Below are 20,219 nucleotides of genomic sequence, written 5' to 3'. Positions count from 1 at the left end.
AATTAATCATTTAACAAATTATTCGTATAATATAAAACATTAAGGTACAATATATATATATATATATATTTATCATATCTAAATATATTATTTTTAATATTGATAATATTATTTTTTTTAAGTCCCCTCTAAAATTATTTTGTTTTAGTTTCATTCACAAATTATAAATATTATATATATATATATATATATATATATATTTTTTTTTTTTTTTTTTTTTTTTTTTTCATTATTTATATATTAATTATGTGAATGTATTTCCTTTTTGTTTTTCACAAAGTTAAGAGAAAAAAAGAATGTATCCACTATACTATGAGAAAAAAATCGTAAAGAAATTGATAGAACAAGATTCCTTAATAATATTAGCAGATGGATTTAATGAACTAAACATTTTAGCAATTTTTATATTTTATTATCAAAACAGGTGTTTATGGGATGAACAATATATAAATAACGATAACATATTTTTTGATTTATTCAATTTGAATAAATATAATAAAACATATGACAACGGACATATAAAAGTGGTACAGGATGATGGACAAGAAAAAAATATACAAAATGAAAGTACCACAAAATATACGTTAAATAAAAATAAAATACAAAATGATAATGAAGTGGAATATTATATAGACGACTCGGATAATTCTGATGAATCTAAAAAATATGACAAGTCTAAAAAATATGACAAGTCTAAAAAATATGACAAATTCGATGTTACCACCTGTCGAAAAAACATAATAGATAACCTTTTTGATAACTATACATATAAGGAACCAAATAATGAATTTCCAAAAAATAACAATGAAATTATATTATTAGACCATCCTGAGGAAAAAGAAAAAACGGAGATAAAGGAAAATGACATTGATATTAATAAGAAGAATGATAATTGTAATAATATGTGTAATATTAACAAATCACAAAACAATCATTTAAAAGATATGTGCACCCAAAATAAACTGATTTTTATATTAAACGTCACTCCTAAAGAATACAATATTTTTTTGAAATATCAATTATCCTTATATGAACAAATTAATGAAATAGATGAAAGATATAATGATAAAATAAAAATAAATTATTTCAAAACTGAATATATAAGAGATCAAAAATCACACGAAAGAATAGAGATGTATATAAAGAGAGGTGTGTACTTCATTTCTTCTAATGTGCTACTAATAGATTTATTAACATTTAAAATAATTCCTGAAATTATTGATGGAATATTTATTTGTAAAAATCATAGATTGATATATAATATGAAAGAAATATTTATTATCGAGTTATATAGGAAAAGAAATAAATTTGGTTTTATTAAAGGAATAAGTAATAATAAAAAATTAATAAATCATCAACATATTGTTAATTTAGCTCAGAAATTATTTATGAAAAGAATTTATTGTTATCCAAGATTTCATAAACACATACATATATCGTTAAATAATAAATTTTTACAACCACACATATATGAAATTAATCTTGATATTCCAAATGTTCTTTTAAAAATAGAAGAAAATATACTTAATATTTTACATTACCTTAATCTAGAAATAAAAAAAAATTATAATTTTCATGATTTTGATTTAAACCCTTTATTATATTCTGAAAATGCAGAAGCATATGTACTTAACTATATTAAGACAAAAACACTTAATTATAATACTAAAAAGTTATTAAAAGAAATTATTACATTAGTTAATATGTTATGTAATTTGTTTATATATGATTCACTTATATTTTATAATTATCTTAATAATTTAAAAGAAGCAGATAAGGAATGTATTTGGTTATATTGTAATGAGGCTAACGAAATTTTTTATTTATCAAGAGAAAGAAATAACCAATTTTTAAATCAAATGGATATATTAGTCAATCAAAATGATATAAATAATACACAAAATATTATTAATGTCATACAGTATGATAATAATTATTTTCATAAATCATATCAAGTTAAAAAAGAATCTAATCAATTATATAATTGGGTATATGAATTAGTTTATAATAGAGATATTGAAAAAAACCAGTATGAAAAGATAATTGAACAGAAAGAAAGAATCAAAAATAAAAATCTCATGAAAAAAAAATTTATATTAAATAAAAAAAAACATAACGAATCAAATAAAAAACCTCTGAACCATAACAAACATACAGAAGACAGAACATCTATTATATTAAACAATAACATAAATATAAAACATTCAAAAAATGGTAATAGTAATAGTAATACTACAGAAAATAACAATAAACGAAGGAAAATAATAAAATTACAAAAATTTAATGATAATAATAGTAATAATGAAAATATGTATAATTTAATAAAAAAAGAAAAGGATCATATTATACAAATAAAATCTTCAGATACTGAAGATAATTCTGTTAATAACAAAAATGGTATTATTAAATCTGATGAACATATAGTTATTAATGATCACAAAGAATGTAAATACCAGATGGATAAAATAAACCTTGATCAAAGAAATGATAATAACATTATGCATATGTATAAAAATCAAACAAAAATAAATAAATCAATGGATAAGATAGAATATCCAATAGTAATAATAGTTGACAATTTTTATATGCAAAAAGAATTTTATAATTTGCTTCTTCACACAAATGATGATAAAGTTAAAAATACGGATAGCATAACTAACCCAAACAATAATCATAATAATAACAATAGTGGTGACAATAATTTTGAGTGTGACAAACATTTAAATATACTTATTAAAGACGAAAAAGAAAATAAAATTACTGACAATTATATTACCGACGATTCTGTTAGTTCTCAAGAAAGTTTTAATAATAATAATAATAATAATAATGTCAACATGTCAAATAATGCAAACCTTTTCAATCTACAAAATAATCCTTTTAATATCCCTTATGATATGATTAAAAATAAAACACGCAATCTCAAATATATTAAACCACATATATATATTTTATGCATAAATAAGAACTATGAAAATATTTATACAAAAGATAATTTTGTTCAAACGCTACATCAAAAAATTGATGCAATAAATAAGAAGCACGATATAGAGCCCAATCGCGAAGACGAAATTAAATTAAATGAACAAAGTGAAGTAGATGGGAAATCCAAAAAAAATGCCAAAAAAAAAAAAAAAGAAAAAAAGAAAGACCATCACAATAAACAACAAACGAATGACGAACAAAATATTCTTAAGAACGATGACCATTTGGGAGATGATAATTTTTTTCAAATAAATGAATATTGTGGAAATTTGGATTTTTTAGAAATATTCTTAATGACAATTAAACCGTATCGTATAATTTTGACGACCCTTGATTTGAATATTTTTAGGAATGTCGAAATATATTGTGCTCGTCTTTTTCAATATAGTATATACCAATTACATGAGGAAAAATATTTTAAGTATATCATGAAGTATGAGAAGGATAATTTTATATATGTTAAAAATAATGAAAATAATATTAATAAAACGGACGATAATAAAAATGATGATAATAAAAATGATAAAAATGATGATAATAAAAATAATAATAATAGTAATAATAATAATAATAATGATTATAATGACAATAATAATAATAAGAAGAACAAATGTTATATTCATAATAATAATCATAGTTCCAGCAGTATCAACACAAATTCTACCTATTATAATAAAGACCACCAAAATAATCTCATAAAAACAGAAATGAAGGATGATAATAATACATTTCAAGGTAAAAAAAAAAAAAAAAAAAAAAATGAATCCATATATGAACCAATTGATGTATTCAATAAATTAAAAATATGGAATGATATGTGCAACAATGTAGAAGTGTTTTTAATATTCTTTAAGAATAATATACATTACAATAAATATTTAAACAAAGTTAAAGTTGAAAAATCCAACTGGATAAATTTTCTTGAGAATCGAAATAATTTACGTTTTGAATTAGATAGAAATGTATTCAACAAAAATGAAGAACTGTTTAAAAATGTTATAAATTCATATTTAAAATTTCAACAAAGATTTAAAGATAATAAAAAGAATATAACAAACTTTAACCAATCCTTATGTGATGAATTTAAAAGTTTCCAAGATGTTAAAATTGATGAATATGCTGTAGAAAATAATAATGTTCTATTAGATAATCATTATAACAATTTTATAAGTATGGAAGAAGAAGAAATGTTTATAAAAAATTATCAAAATAAAATGAATAAAAATATTTCTTCTTTTACATTTGATGAAAAAATTATACAACAAATTCAAGAAATTCTACACAAATTTTCAATAGATTCATTTAATCTTAATTTTATATTATACAGTATTTTTAATAACACAAAACCTATTGTTATTGTGGATATAAGAGAATTAAAATCTGATTTAACATATAAATTATATAAAAGTAAAATGCATATTATACCATATTCATTATTAGTAGGAGATTATATATTAACCAAAGATATATGTGTTGAAAGAAAATCAATAATCGATTTAATACAATCCTTAAATAATAATAGATTATATAATCAAATAAATCAAATGTCTAAATATTATCAAACTTATGTATTACTCATTGAATTTAATAACAAAAATTTATTTTATTTTGCATCATTAAATGATAAATATTCAGTCTACACAAAACTCATTATGATATGCATTCAATTTCCTAAACTCAAAATATTGTGGAGTCCCTTTTCTCTTTTTACTGTCAAACTTTTCTGGTCATTAAAAGTTAATGCTAGTCAACCCGACATTTTCAAATCACTACATATTGATATGACCCTACAAAAAAATGTTCGAGAGGAGTATATTATAAGTAAAAATAAGGTTAAGAAGGCAAAGGAGGTGGATGATCAAAATAATTCAACAGGTACAAAGCAAATTAAGGATAAAGAGATACAAGAGGATAATAATCGAAAAAATGATGAATTAGTAGTTCAGACAAATAACCATCTGGAAGTTCAAACAAATGACCACCTGGAAGTTGAAAAAAATGACCACCTGGAAGTTCAAACAAATGACCACCTGGAAGTTCAAAAAAATGACCACGTGGAAGTTCAAAAAAATGACCACGTGGAAGTTCAAAAAAATGATGAAGAAAATGTAGAGAATAAACAAGAGACATATAAATACGAAACCATATATGATCTTTTTGATAAAAATTTATATCATTTACAAAATATAGAAGATGATCAAGAAATAAAAAAGGTTGAAAATGTAACAAATTGGAATGCAATCGAAATTTTAAAAAGTCTACCAGGGGTAAATGAAAAAAATATGCATTATCTAATAAATAATATTAAATCATTAAGACATTTATGTGAACAAACATTAGAGCAATTAGAAAATTATATGAGCAAATCTAATGCTAAATTGTTGTATGATTTTTTAAATGAAAATATATCATAAAAAGTGAAAAAAATAAAACATGAATGAATAAAAAAATAAATATATCCATATTTTTAATAATTCTTATTTTTTTTGTGACATTATTATAATATATATATATATATATATATATATATATTAATATATATATATATATTTTTTTAATTAAAATTCCAATTTTTAACATAATAAAATGATGACATTTTGATGTATTTGTAAAAAAAAAAAAAAAAAAAAATACTCTAATGAGACATGACTTATATGATCCAACCTGTCCAATATATATATATATATTATATTTTTATTTCCTAATTTATATACGTTTACACCATTTCAGGAAATAAGTAAAACGTTTTTAAATTTTATGTAATATAATATATAATTTTTTAAATGAAAATAAGCTTTATGATACAAAATATCCATTCAAAAAAAAAAAAAAAAATAAAATAATAAAATAAAATAAATACATATACATACATGCTTTTATTTTATATAATTCTTTTGTTTTTATGTATTACTTAAATATATGTTAATTATTATGTTCAAACAAATAATATATAGCATATATGGGGAACATTCACAAATTAAAAAAAAAAAATATCTATATATATATATTATAATACAAAAATTTTGTGTTATGATTGTTATGTTTATATTTATCTTCATCATTATCTTTAACACCTTTTTCTTTTTCTTTTTTAAATAAAAAAATTTGTATATTTATACTTGCCAACATTACAATATTATATATATATATATATATATAGCTTCAATAACTTAAAATATTTAATATTATTATATTATGTATATAATATATTTTCATATTAAAATATATTGACATAACAAATTTATTATATATAAAATATTATCTCTTTATTTTACACAATTGTGACTTGATGTTTAATAATATAAATTGAAATAAATAAATATATATATATATATATATATATATATATAATATATTTATGTTGGGAAAAAAAAATATATTTTCATTTCTTTTCTCCTTTTTGATTCATTAAAAAAACATCACATGCCAATACAAAATGGAAGAATAATAAGAAGGAAAAAAAAAAAAAAAAAGTAAAAAGTATTAAAAATAAACATGAAGTATTAAATATATTACAAATTAAAATATATATATATAATATATATATTATATATAATTTATGAAGTACCATATTTATGTGAGCAAAAGAATAATCAACACATTTTAATTTTGTTTTTATTATTTTTATTGTTTTTATTGTTTTGTTTTTTTTTTTATTTCTTTTTATTATTATCAATTTTTTTATTATTTCCATGATATAAATCACAAAAAATAGAACTCATAAAATAATGGTACACAAAAAAAATAAATACCATATCAAAACACATATCAAGCTCTTATATATGTTCCCATTTTAATTTTTAAAATAGTTACATCCGATTATATCTTATAAAATGTACATAAAATATATAATATATATATGTAAGTGTGTATATATATAAAAATATTTATATGAATATATTTTTTTTTATGTCCTTATTTTGATGTGTATTAAATAATAATTATATATGTGAATGTATATAATTCGATTATCACTCCAAAGAAAAAAAAAAATAAAAAAAAAAAACAAATAAACAAATAAACAAATAAACAAATAAACAAATAAACAAATAAACAAATAAACAAATAAACAAATAAACAAATAAACAAATAAACAAATAAACAAATAAACAAATAAACAAATAAACAAATAAACAAATAAACAAATAAATAATATCCATTTAATGTAATATATAGCTAAAAACACACAAATATATACACATAAATATACATACATGTATATATATTGACATATACATATTAATATATACCTGTTTACCTTACCACATTAATTCATTTTAACATATATACATTCATTTTATGGATATAACAAACAAAAATGAAGAAGAGAAAAAAAAAAATAAAAATAAAATCTTAGTATGTGGACTAATTTCAGGAATACTCACAAAAACGCTGTTTGCCCCCTTTGATCGTATAAAACTATTTTATCAAATCCAACCTATGTTTAATCAATTTAAAAAAGAAGAAAAAACAAATTTAGAAAAAGAAAAACACAATTATCATAATAAAAAAGTAGCAATTCTTAATCATAACATTATTTTAAAAAATACTACGAACGTAGAAAATAAATTAAAGTCAAATAATCAACAAAGTTTATGCCTTACCAAAAATGATGACAAAACAAAGTTACGCTTCCATTTGGTTAAAAGACAAAATGTGACGTTTCTGAATTTTAAAAAAAAAATAAATTCATTGAAAGGAATAAATAAAAGTAAAAATCAAATAAATAAATTAAATAAAATAAATCATCATCATAATCATAATCATCCTCATAATAATAATAATAATAATTATTCTTATAATTATTATCGAATGATACAAAATCAAAATATCAAACATGACTTTTTTTCAACATATAACAAACAAGTAGGTACAAAAAATATAAATAAGTATATCCCAAGTTATTATAATATTCAGAGTAGCCCTCATAAAATGTGTAAAAAAATATTACTTAATTATTACCCAAACGTAAATCATATTCATAATAATATAAAACATATGAAACATATGGAACATATAAAACATATCAAACTTGTAAATAAAAATTATAAAAATCTATATCGTAATAGAAATAATAATATAACATATAATTTTGGAAAGCAAATAAAATATATTCAAAGATCATACATTAAAAATCCAGAGGCATCAATAAAATATCGGAATATTATACAAAGCTTTTTTTTTATTATAAAAGAAGAAGGGGTTTTAGGATTATGGAAAGGTAATTTTGTTAATACGATAAGAGGAGGAATTGTATATTCAGCGAAATTTGGAACGAATGATATAATTAAAGATAAATTAAAAAAAGCAAAAATAAAACAAAAAAATGTTTACAATAATAATAATAATAATAATAATAATATGGATATACAAAATAGTTGTCAAAATAATAGTAATATTTCAACAAACAATACATTTAATTATTATGAAAGTATAACAGCTGGATATATTTCGGGAATTATACAAAAAACTCTCTCATATCCATTAGATTTATTAAGTATACGTATGGCTTTAGGCGTCAATGAAAAATATTTAACAAATAATAATCCTATTTTATATAAAAAAAAATCGATTATGGAAATGATATATGAAATAATACAAAAAGAAGGATTTTCTGGTTTTTACAAAGGATATATTCCAACATTATTAACAGGAGTACCATATGTTACATTACAAATGTTATTCTTTGACCTTTATAAAAACATATTCCAAACATATTCATCAAACCATTATAATAATATTCCTACTTTAGCTTTGTATTCATCATTAGCAGGATCTTTAAGTAATCTTACATCACTAATTATTGTCTTCCCAGGAGATACCGTAAGAAAAAGAATGATGAATAATGGTATTGATAATAAAAATTATATTTATAAAAATACTTTACATTGTATAAAAAATATTTATTATCGTGAAGGAATTCGAAATTTCTATCATGGATTATTTCCATCAATGTTGAAATGTATACCTTCAGGTGCTATACAATTTATGTCCTACGAAATATTAAAGCATCTCATCTCAAAAAATTAAAATATACAAACCTAAATTTTTCTGTGTTATGTTATGTTATTTATATATATATATATATATATTATATCTTTTTTTTTAAAACATATCTATTTATAATTAATTACAACATAAATTTCATTTTGTAAAAATTTACACCAATGTAGGTATATAAATGATATATATATGAAAATTTTTATATCTCAAAATTTATTTATTTATTCTTATTATATTATATATATATATATATATATATATATTTTTTTTTTTTTTTTTTTTTTTTTCTTAATATATGATAATGTTCCAAGTATTCAATTTTAATTACACTTAAAAGATAAAAAAAATACCTATAAATATAGTCCTTATATTTTTTTTTTATTTCAAATAATTAAACCTTAAAAATATTAATTTTTAAATATCTTCATTATATATATATATATATATATATATATATATATATATAATATATGTACTAATATGTTGTTAATCATGTATTAGTACATATGTTTATAAATAAAAAATCCCCTAATATTTTAACGATTTAATGTGTATATATACTTATTCCTTTTACAGCTAGAAATTATAATATATATAAATATATATTAAATATATATTATATATATATTTCATACTTTCCTATATCCCCGTTATAATTTTTTTTTTTTTTTTTTTTTTTTAAATAAATATATTAGAATATACTCTCCATATATAAAATATCAAAAAAAAAAATAAATATATAAAATAAATAAATAAAATAAAATAAATAAATAATTAAATGTTATATAATTTAACAATATATAACAAATGTAAAAAATATAACTTAAAATTTTCCTATTCATAAATATATATATATTTTTATATATATTTCTGTTTCTGTTTCTGTTTCTTTTCTTTTTTTTTTTTTTTTTCTTTTTTTTTTTTTTTTCTTTTTTTTTTTTTTTGTTGTTTTTTCGAATGAAGAAAGAAAAATAAGAACAGATTACATGAAAAAAAATATGACATAAAAATTATATAACATATTTGTAATATTTTCTTCATTCTATAATATTATTTATATTGTAATAAATCATAATATGAAAAATAAAATAATATAATATATATATTTATATGTTTGTATGTAGAATAAGTTAATCTAATTTTATAATATTATATCACATTTTGTTATATTTATTTTCTCTATTTTTTTTTTAAACTATGAACATATCATGATGTAGAATATATTGTATGATAACAGAAAATAAACCCAGACACACTCATTAAAAAATATCATATATATATATATATATATATATATAAACATACAAATAAAGCTAGCCAACAGGGTGACTACATTTTTAGAACTTGTTCAAAAAAGGAAAAAAATAAACATAAATCATATACATATATATATATAATATTATTAATATAATATTTTCCCTTTCAATACACTTAAACATACCTTATAACATATTCAGAATATTGTTATCTACATATTTATATATATAAAAAAAAAAAAAAAAAAATGGAGAAGTCTTTAGATTTGAGCGCTTTTAATAAATCTGACAGAGATAAAATATTGAAGAAAATCAACAAAGCAGAATATGAAGATACTATGAATACATATAATTCGATTGTGGAAAGGTGTTTTAACGAATGCATAACATCCTTTCGTTCAAAAGAACTAGACAATAATGAAAATAATTGTATACTAAATTGTGTAAAAAAGTTTTCCATCTTCTCACAGAGAATTGGTATGAAGTTTACACAAAATTTGAATAATGAAATGCAAAAAAAAACATAACACAAAAAAAATGAAAATAATAAAAATAATTAAAAGGAAATAAACAAACAAGCAAGGATGGAAGCAAGGATAGAAGGAAGGATAGAAGGAAGGATAGAAGCAAGGAAAAGTAAAATAAAATTACATATTATTACATAATATTACATAACATTATACAAATTAAAGTTATATGGAAATACAAAAAAAAAAAAAAAAAAATTAAAAAATATTGTTACACATTAATTATTTTATTCATATATATATTTTTCTATGATATTTATTTATTAAAAATATTTTTAAACAAAAAAAAAAAAAATAAATAAATAAAAATAACAAATAACAAATAACAAATAACAAATAACAAATAAATAATTTTAATAATATGTATTATTATATGTATACACAAATATATCCCATATAAATAATTTTTTTTTTAAAGATATTAATATATATTCATATATATATATATATATTTTTTTTTTCATTTATTTATTAGATATAAACATTTTATAATCTTTTATTAAATAAATTACAAGACACGTGGATATATATACTCTCATCATTGTAAAAAGGGAGAGTTTTGATAGGATACAAATATGATTTGAGAAAATTTTCATTTTTTCTCAAAAAAATATATGTTAAGAAATACTTTGAAAAATTAAAAATAAAAGAAAATGTCTTCTTTGGTAAAACGTAAAAATAAATGTCACTATTTTTATCTTCCTTTTTGTTATCATCATAATATTTAAGAGCTTCTATAATTTTAATGATATGCTTTTCTTTATACATAACTTCATATAATGGTTGATGCAAAATAAATTTATGTATAAGCTTATAAATAATATTATCGTTGAATTGTAAAATATAAAAAGCATAAAATATTCTTGAATATAATATATAATTTAGTTCTGAGTTTATAAATATATTACATAAAAGTTTTAATATATTTATATTATTAACTAATAAAAAAGCATAATATTCTAATATATAAACAATATTATTTATATATATATTATATTTAGATCCAATATTATTATTTATATTATATAAATTATTTTTATAATAATTTTTTCTTTTTATATTTTCATAATCAATATAACTAAAATTAACATATTTGTGATCTTTTATTTTATTATAATTATTTATTATTTTCTTCTTATCAACGTTTTTTTCTTTTTCATTATTTAATAAATCTTTATGGCAATAATCATTAGAATCTTCATAATATAATTTACTCATATCATTGTCTAATTTTTTCATTATATAATAACATAAATTATTTATACCATCACTTCCTATACTTTTTTCCACATGGTCATCATTTTTAATATAATTATTTATAGATACCACGTCATGATTTTCATCAGACATATTATCATATATTATGTTGCTAATATTATTATTTGTATTTTTATTATTTATCATATAATTATTGAGTTTATCAATAAATTCATTTTCTTTTATACAAAAAAGATGTAAGGCCTTACAAAACAATCCAATATTATTCATATCAAAAAAATTATAATATTTATAAAAAAAGTCAAGAGAATAATAAATTAAAGGACCATGTTTATGACCACATTTACTAAAGGATAATAAAAAAGAACTAACTAATGATGGACATAATTTAGTTGAATTCTTACCAAGAGATTCGGCAATCTGTTCAAGCATATATTTATTTTTATTAATATGAGATATAGAACATGATAATAAACACAAGGACATAACATTCATATTCTTTATATGTTTTCTAGTTATCATTTCGATGTTCTTCACACTATTTTGTATTATATATAATATATTCATATTATAACGATTATATTTAATATCATTTGTCTTTTCTCTTATTTTATCTAATTCATCACATTGTACTACATATTTATTATTTTCTATTTCTTTTAATTCTTTTGAAAATAATACCAAATTTGTAGGAGAATCATCATGTACATTATCCATTGTATTATTCTCTTCCTTTAATTTGTTATTTAAAATTTGTTGCCCATTTTCATATCCAACATTTTTTTTATTAATAAATATTTCATTCCCATTCTGTATCATATGTAACAACTCTTTGTTCTCTTCAATCACTTTATAATTTTCAACACATTTTCGTTTAACATAAGATAAAAAATTATGAAACATAGAAATATATTTAGGCGCTTCATTTATAGTAACTTGATAATTAAATCGATGAATTAAAGTACTTATAAGTATTGTATTATTTATATGGAATTTTTTAAAAAATGAAAAAAGAACACATAGCTGAAATATATTCATATTATTCATATTTTTTGATATACTATATAATAATATAGTCATATAATTTCTAGATATTATTCGCTTCTTATTAAAACATTGTATTAACATAATTAACCTTTTTATATCGATTTTATGGAAATTATGAAATATCCTTTTCTCAATTAAAAAAAAAAAATTATAATCGAAATAATTTAAATTTGTATAACAAAAATATATATCTACTAATTCTTCAAAATTAAGTACATGCATATTATCCATTAATATTTGTTTAAAATAACAAAATAAATAATAATCTTTACATTTTATAACAGAAAATTTTTTTAACAAAATCAAAACTTCCATATGTCTTATCTTTTCTTTATTCATTAATAAATTCAAACATATATTCTTTAAAAATTCTATGTTCTCATTTTTTAATTTTATATATATATTTAATATGTCTATCGTCTCCTTAACATTACAATTTTGTAATAAACTAAATGATTTATGTAAAATTAAATCTTTCCTTTTTTCATTATTATAACTATTAACACAAGTATTATCGAAAGCGCGATTTATATTTTTACTAAAATCATTCTTATCATTCTCATTACTAGCAGTTTCATTATTTATATTACTTACTACATTGTTATGAACACTTTCTCTTTTATAAAAATTAAAATAACAACATGCCTTTCCTTTATTTTTTAAAAATAAATCGTATTCTTTACATCCACAACGTTTCAAAAATGTGTGGGCCATTCCACAAAAAAAAAAAAAAAAATAAAAATAAGCTTCTATGTGTATATGGGGAAGGGAAGGGAACGAAGAACAATATATATAAATATATAAATGTATGTACGTAAATATATGAATATATTATAATATAAATAAATATATAATATATATATTATTAAATTCCTCACATTTTTTTTTTTTTTTTTATCGCAATATCGTTTTAGATGTGTAGGTGTATAAATTAAAACAAAAAAAAAAAAAAAAAAAAAAAAAAAAAAAAAAAAAAACATATATATATATATATATATATATATATATAAATAGAAATTAAAATATTCTTTATATTTTAATTTTTTTTTTTTTTTTTTTTTTTGTGTGGGGCTGAGTTAAAAAATGTTCTCTTCAATAATATACATATTATTATATACATTTATATACATATTTTATTTTTAAGGTATACTTAAAAATATATATTCGTATTTTATCTTAATCATGTATGACTATAATTTTTGTTCTATGCTTAGAAAGGCTAAACATCACAAAATTTAAAATATAATATAATATTTTTTTTTTTTTTTTCCTATATTTTTTAATATATATATTAAATTCAAACACTAAGAAAAAAAAAAAAAAAAAAAAAAAAAAAAAAACATACATACATAATACTATATTATAATATAAATTATATATATATTATATATATGTATGTATAATTATTTATACTATATACATAAATTATTTAATATAATATATATTATTTTCTTATATGCATTAATTTTTTTTTAATTCACCTTAGAATTTTACTGTGCCCGATATAAAAAAAAAAAAAAAAATAATAATATTATTTTAGAAAAAATAATTATATATTCATGATTTTATAAAAAAAAAAAAATATATATATATATATATATATACATATATATAATATAATATTTGTATATAAAATTACAAAAAATATATTAGTAATAATAATATTAAGGACAACATTTCAATAAAATATAATAATATGATAATATTATAATATATATAGTTATATAAAATAATAAGTATTATTGTAATATATATATATTTTTTTTGTTTTTAAATAATAAATCTAATTGTGTATATATATATATATATATATATATATATATATATATATATTTTTCCCTAATATATAAAAAAATATATATTAATCATATATATTATATATATATATATAATAATATTTTTTTGTTTTATTTTGTTACTACATAAATACATTTTTGTATATATTATATTTTAAAAAATTCTGCTCATTTGAATTACGTTAAAATGAAAATTAAGAATAAAAAGAAAGAAATATTAGAAAAGAAAAAAAAAGAAAACAGCAAATTTTTAAGGTATGTTAAAAATAATCAGAAATATGAAAAGTTCCAGAAAGCTATCTTATTAAATAATAAAAATCAAAGGTTAAATAAAAAAATACATCCTAATATTAAAATAAAAAATAACAATAATAATAATAATAATATTAATGAGAATTCAATAAATTTAAAAAAAAGCGATGAATATGTTATTGAGCAAAGTACTTTTTATAAGGCATATAATTATATTTTTGATAGAGGAGAAAAAGAAGAACCTTTAAATGAGCAACAAGAAAATCTATTTTATGATTCTTATTTAATCTATTGTAACTTTGATTTGTCATCAATATATAATATAGGAAAACACTATAATTTCAGCATGTAACCATAAATATAAACACACACATAAATAAATAAATAAATATATATATATATATATATAATTCTGTTTTGTTATTTTCTACTTTTTTTTTGTTATATGTTACGTATACATATTAATATATTTACATTAATTTTTTTTTTTTCCATACTTTTCTAGTGAACTCAGACACTCCTATTACTCTTCTGTTCTAATATTAGTAAATGACAATAGCGAGAAATGGAAAAAACTAGCAATCGAAAATAAATTGAGAAAAATTAGAAAGGTAAAATCAAAAACATGAATAATAAAATGAAAGTTAACTTTTAATTATAATCATACTTCAAAAATGAAATACAAAAAATTATAAACGTACATACATAGACACATAAATAGACATATATGTAGAAACATATATGTACACATACATTAACACACACACACACATATATATATATATATATGTACTTTTATACGTACATACTTTTATACGTACATACTATTATACGTACATACTATTATACGTACATACTATTATACGTACATACTATTATACGTACATACTATTATGCGTACATACTATTATGCGTACATACTATTATGCGTACATACTATTGTACGTACATACCTACGTACGTTCTTATATATATGTATACAAATTCATGTTAACATTTTCTTTATATTCCACATTTTGTAGATTATGACATATGATAAATTTGAAGCGGTTTATAATAAAGACGATTTAATAAATGAAATTACGAGTAAGTTCGATTTGTATATATTTGATGCTTCGATTAGGAGCAAAAAATATTCACATGTAATATCCAAGATAAAAAAGCATAACAAGTAATATAAAAACAAACAAAATATAATCATAATTATATCTCTCTGTGTTAAATATGTGTATTTTTATATTATTAAATGAAACTCGGAAAAAAAAAAAAAAAAAAAAAAAAATTATAGTATACATATATTTATATATATATATATTTATTTATTTATATTTATTTATTTGTATGTGATTTTTTTTTTTATTTTCCCTTATTGTAGAAATTTTACTACCTTACAATTAAATGAAGATAATTTTGTTGAGGATGTAGATAAGGCTACAAGAAAAGCTTTTGCAGATCTAAATAAAGGATCAACACAGTAATATATATATATATATATATATATATATATATAATCATGTTTATAATATATATTTATATCTTTATTTTTTTTTTAGTTCTATTCCTATTGGTTTTCTCAATTTGGGAAAGGAAAAATTGTACGACAATATACAACAGTAAGATAAAAGAAAATTTTCACACACATCAAAATAAATAAATTAAATAAATAAATATATATATATATATATATATATATACATATTTTTTTTTATATATATTATAATTTTTTGTAGAGCCACCAAAAGGATGCTTGAATTTTATGAACAAAAAAATGTATCAGTTGTTTCTATCAATTTAAGATATATGAGCATGACAATACCCTTATATATTCATGCTCTAAAAAATATAATTCATCCAGGATATTATTAAAGTTAAATGGGAAAAAAAAAAAAAAAAAAAAAAAAAAATTTAATACAGTACTTAAAAATATATAATATATGTATCTCCTGAAATATATATATTTTTTTAACTCCCTTCATTTTTATAAAGCATTTTTGCACACAAAACATAGTGACAATTTTTCGGCAAGATGATTGAAACAGTGAGGATGATAAACGGATAAACAATGACTACACCTTTTATTCTTTTAATAAAAAAAAATAAAATAAAATAAAAAAATAAAAAAATAAAAAAATAAAAAAATAAAAAAATAAATTGGAATAAAATAATTAATTGGAATAAAATAATTAATTGGAATAAAATAATTAATTGGAACAAAATAATTAATTGGAACAAAATAATTAATTGGAACAAAATAATTAATTGAAATAAAATAATTAATTGAAATAAAATAATTGATTTTTTAATAAATATAAAATATTTAAAAAAAAAAAAAAAAAAAAAAAATTATTTACCTCTACAATTATTGCGTTATTACACAATGAGCATTTATCCAAGTTGTTCAAGGGGAAAAATTTTATTAAATCCTTTAAAAGAAGAATAATAAAATTATATAAATAAATAAATAAATAAATATATATATATATATATATATATATATATATATATATATATATATATTTTTATTTATTTATTTATATCTTACTGTGAAAAAGCGTGTCCCTAGCGTGAGTTCCCCTGACTTTTTTTCAATCCAATTATAAAATATAAATTTGTCCACTTAAAAATATAAACACACAACAATATAAAAAAAAAAAAAATTTATATATGTTTAAATATAAATATATTAAGTATATATATATATATTACATATTTCATTTATAATTCTTTTCTTTTCTTTTTTTGTTTTTGTTTGTTATATATATATTATATATATTTTTTTTTTTATATATATATTATATATATATATATTATTTTTATGTCATTTTTCAATTTTTACGTATATTTTTTTGGGTATGAGCATTTTTTATGTTTAATTGAACACACAAACTTTTATATGTAGTATCCCCTATGTCAATTTTTAAATTTTTATTATTACTAATAATATATTCAATAATTAAATAATATAAACTTATTTCATTTTTTTTCAATTTAGAGTTAAATAAATATTCTTCTTTCACATTTACAAAAGGTTCATTTTCTCTAGTGGAATCTTTATTACTAGGATTTCTCATTCTTTCAGAATTTAATATTATATATTCTTCACCTTTAATTAATTCATTCTACAAAAATGTTATGGTGCAAACAAAATAATCGAATAATAAATAAATATTACCTATTAAATATATATATATATATATATACATACATTTACTATAAATCCAAGAGGTTCTAATTTTTCATTCATATGATGTATAATTTTATTTACATCCCCAAACTTTCCCATTAAAGCATACACATCTTTTTCCTTTAAACACTATAAATAGAAAGACATCGAAAAAAAAAAAAAAAAAAAAGATAACATTTGTGAAAATGTTTAAATATAATCACATATATAAATATATATTTCAAAAAATATAAAATATAAAATAATAAACAAAAAATAAAGGAACCTTTTCTTTAATTAATAATTGTGATAGAATTTTTGATGCCCATTCCACTTCCATATTTAAAAAAAAAAATAATAATAAAAAAATAATAAAAAAAAAATAAAAAAAAAATAAAAAAAAAAAAATAATAAAAAAAAGTATTATAACTATTATTATTCAACTGAACATATTACCAAAAAAATTATTTTTACATTAAATATAAATATATATATATATATATATATATATATTTTTAAAAGGGTGTAAAAGAATACATTTTTTAACATAAACTCTAATTATAGTAACAAAAAAAAAGAAAATCAAACAAATATAATAATAAAAATATTATAATATATATTTATTTATATATATATATATTTTTTTTTTTCAAGTTAATATTTTTAATTATTCTATTTCAATTTTATTATTTTCTTTAATTTTCTTTAATTTTCTTTTGTTTTTTATTTTTATTTTGTAGTTCTGGCACATGCTATAAAATTATTTATATATATTATAAATAAATATTTTTATAGGTGCTTTTTTCCCAGTGATCATTTTTTTACAGTATAAAAATTATCCTCCCTTATAATTATAAATATATATATCTATATATTATACTTTTATTTTATATATAATACGAATTCTTTTTCATTATTGTTTCAAATTAATATATATATTATTATATATATGTATAATACACTATTGTATATATTTATATATATTATATATTCATAAATAATAAAAAAGTATATATAAATTAAATATTATTATAAATATTATACTAAATACATTAATCATATTGTTATTTGAAGATATAGTATTTTTTAAATATCTTTTTTTTTAAGATATAATAATAATAATTGGTGTAACTTTTGTCAAATATAAATATTATAATATAATAAATAATAAATAATATATTACATATATATATATATATTATATACATATATTTATATTTATATTATAATATATAGTCAATATAATATTTTTTTAATGAAACACATAATAAAATAATTTTTTAAAATATGATTTTTTTCTTTCCAAATGTATATATATATAAATATATATATATATAATATTATATTATATATATTATAAAAAAATGATATATATTTGAAAGATTTTTATATTATATCTTTATCTATAATTATTATAGTATATAATATATATAATATATAATATTATTATATATAAAATATATAATTATGTATATTTTTTATAACATAATATATTAAGTGAAAAGAAATAATTTGTGAAGTTTTTTATATGAAAGAAAAAGAAAGGAGAACTATAAATATATATATATATATATATATATATATATTTCTTCATATAATTTTTTATTTTTTTATTTTTTTATTTTTTTATTTTTCCATTTTGTCAACTTTCCTTTTTATTTTCCATATACTTCTGATTATTTTTTTTATTTTTTTTTTTTAACCTATTATTTTTGCATATAAAATAATATTATATATATATGTATATATTATTTGTACCATTTTCGTGTAGAACAAAAAAAATAAAAAAAACAAAAAAAAAAAAAAAGATCAAATTTTAGTTCTTTTTTTTTTAATTTTTATAAATATTTTGTAATATTAAAGAACAAATTATAAAACCAAATTTGTAAATATATATAACATTTTATATAATTTATATTAACATGTATATATATATATATATATATATATATATATATATATATATATATAT

General features: G+C 17.6%; 6 protein-coding genes across 6 annotated transcripts; 4 read left to right on the top strand and 2 right to left on the bottom strand.

The window, feature by feature from the left end:
• Positions 1-296: 296 nt before the first annotated feature.
• On the top strand, positions 297-5,399 carry PF3D7_1368800 (DNA repair endonuclease XPF, putative; the record flags this gene model as incomplete). The annotated part of the gene is made up of 1 exon (XM_001350362.1): positions 297-5,399. One exon carries the CDS (start codon positions 297-299, stop codon positions 5,397-5,399), a length of 5,103 nt encoding a protein of 1,700 aa, XP_001350398.1.
• A 1,885-nt stretch (positions 5,400-7,284) lies between these two features.
• On the top strand, positions 7,285-9,015 carry PF3D7_1368700 (mitochondrial carrier protein, putative; the record flags this gene model as incomplete). The annotated part of the gene is made up of 1 exon (XM_001350361.1): positions 7,285-9,015. The coding sequence occupies one exon, from the start codon at positions 7,285-7,287 to the stop codon at positions 9,013-9,015; it is 1,731 nt and encodes a 576-aa protein (XP_001350397.1).
• Positions 9,016-10,492: 1,477 nt separating this feature from the next.
• On the top strand, positions 10,493-10,771 carry PF3D7_1368600 (mitochondrial import inner membrane translocase subunit TIM9, putative; the record flags this gene model as incomplete). Its single annotated transcript, XM_001350360.1, has 1 exon — positions 10,493-10,771. One exon carries the CDS (start codon positions 10,493-10,495, stop codon positions 10,769-10,771), a length of 279 nt encoding a protein of 92 aa, XP_001350396.1.
• A 486-nt stretch (positions 10,772-11,257) lies between these two features.
• On the bottom strand, positions 11,258-13,750 carry PF3D7_1368500 (heptatricopeptide repeat-containing protein, putative; the record flags this gene model as incomplete). The annotated part of the gene is made up of 1 exon (XM_001350359.1): positions 11,258-13,750. One exon carries the CDS (start codon positions 13,748-13,750, stop codon positions 11,258-11,260), a length of 2,493 nt encoding a protein of 830 aa, XP_001350395.1.
• Positions 13,751-15,019: 1,269 nt separating this feature from the next.
• PF3D7_1368400 (ribosomal protein L1, putative) lies at positions 15,020-16,950 on the top strand (the record flags this gene model as incomplete). The annotated part of the gene is made up of 6 exons (XM_001350358.1): positions 15,020-15,432; positions 15,590-15,695; positions 16,107-16,255; positions 16,460-16,558; positions 16,638-16,697; positions 16,815-16,950. The coding sequence occupies 6 exons, from the start codon at positions 15,020-15,022 to the stop codon at positions 16,948-16,950; spliced, it is 963 nt and encodes a 320-aa protein (XP_001350394.1).
• Positions 16,951-17,062: 112 nt separating this feature from the next.
• Positions 17,063-18,587, bottom strand: PF3D7_1368300 (conserved Plasmodium protein, unknown function; the record flags this gene model as incomplete). The annotated part of the gene is made up of 6 exons (XM_002809064.1): positions 17,063-17,164; positions 17,436-17,507; positions 17,627-17,700; positions 17,921-18,203; positions 18,290-18,397; positions 18,534-18,587. The coding sequence occupies 6 exons, from the start codon at positions 18,585-18,587 to the stop codon at positions 17,063-17,065; spliced, it is 693 nt and encodes a 230-aa protein (XP_002809110.1).
• Between the last annotated feature and the right edge of the window lie 1,632 nt (positions 18,588-20,219).

Source organism: Plasmodium falciparum (assembly GCF_000002765.6).
Source record: "Plasmodium falciparum 3D7 genome assembly, chromosome: 13".
Classification (NCBI taxonomy): domain Eukaryota; phylum Apicomplexa; class Aconoidasida; order Haemosporida; family Plasmodiidae; genus Plasmodium; species Plasmodium falciparum.
This window is presented reverse-complemented; position numbering and strand designations above follow the sequence as displayed.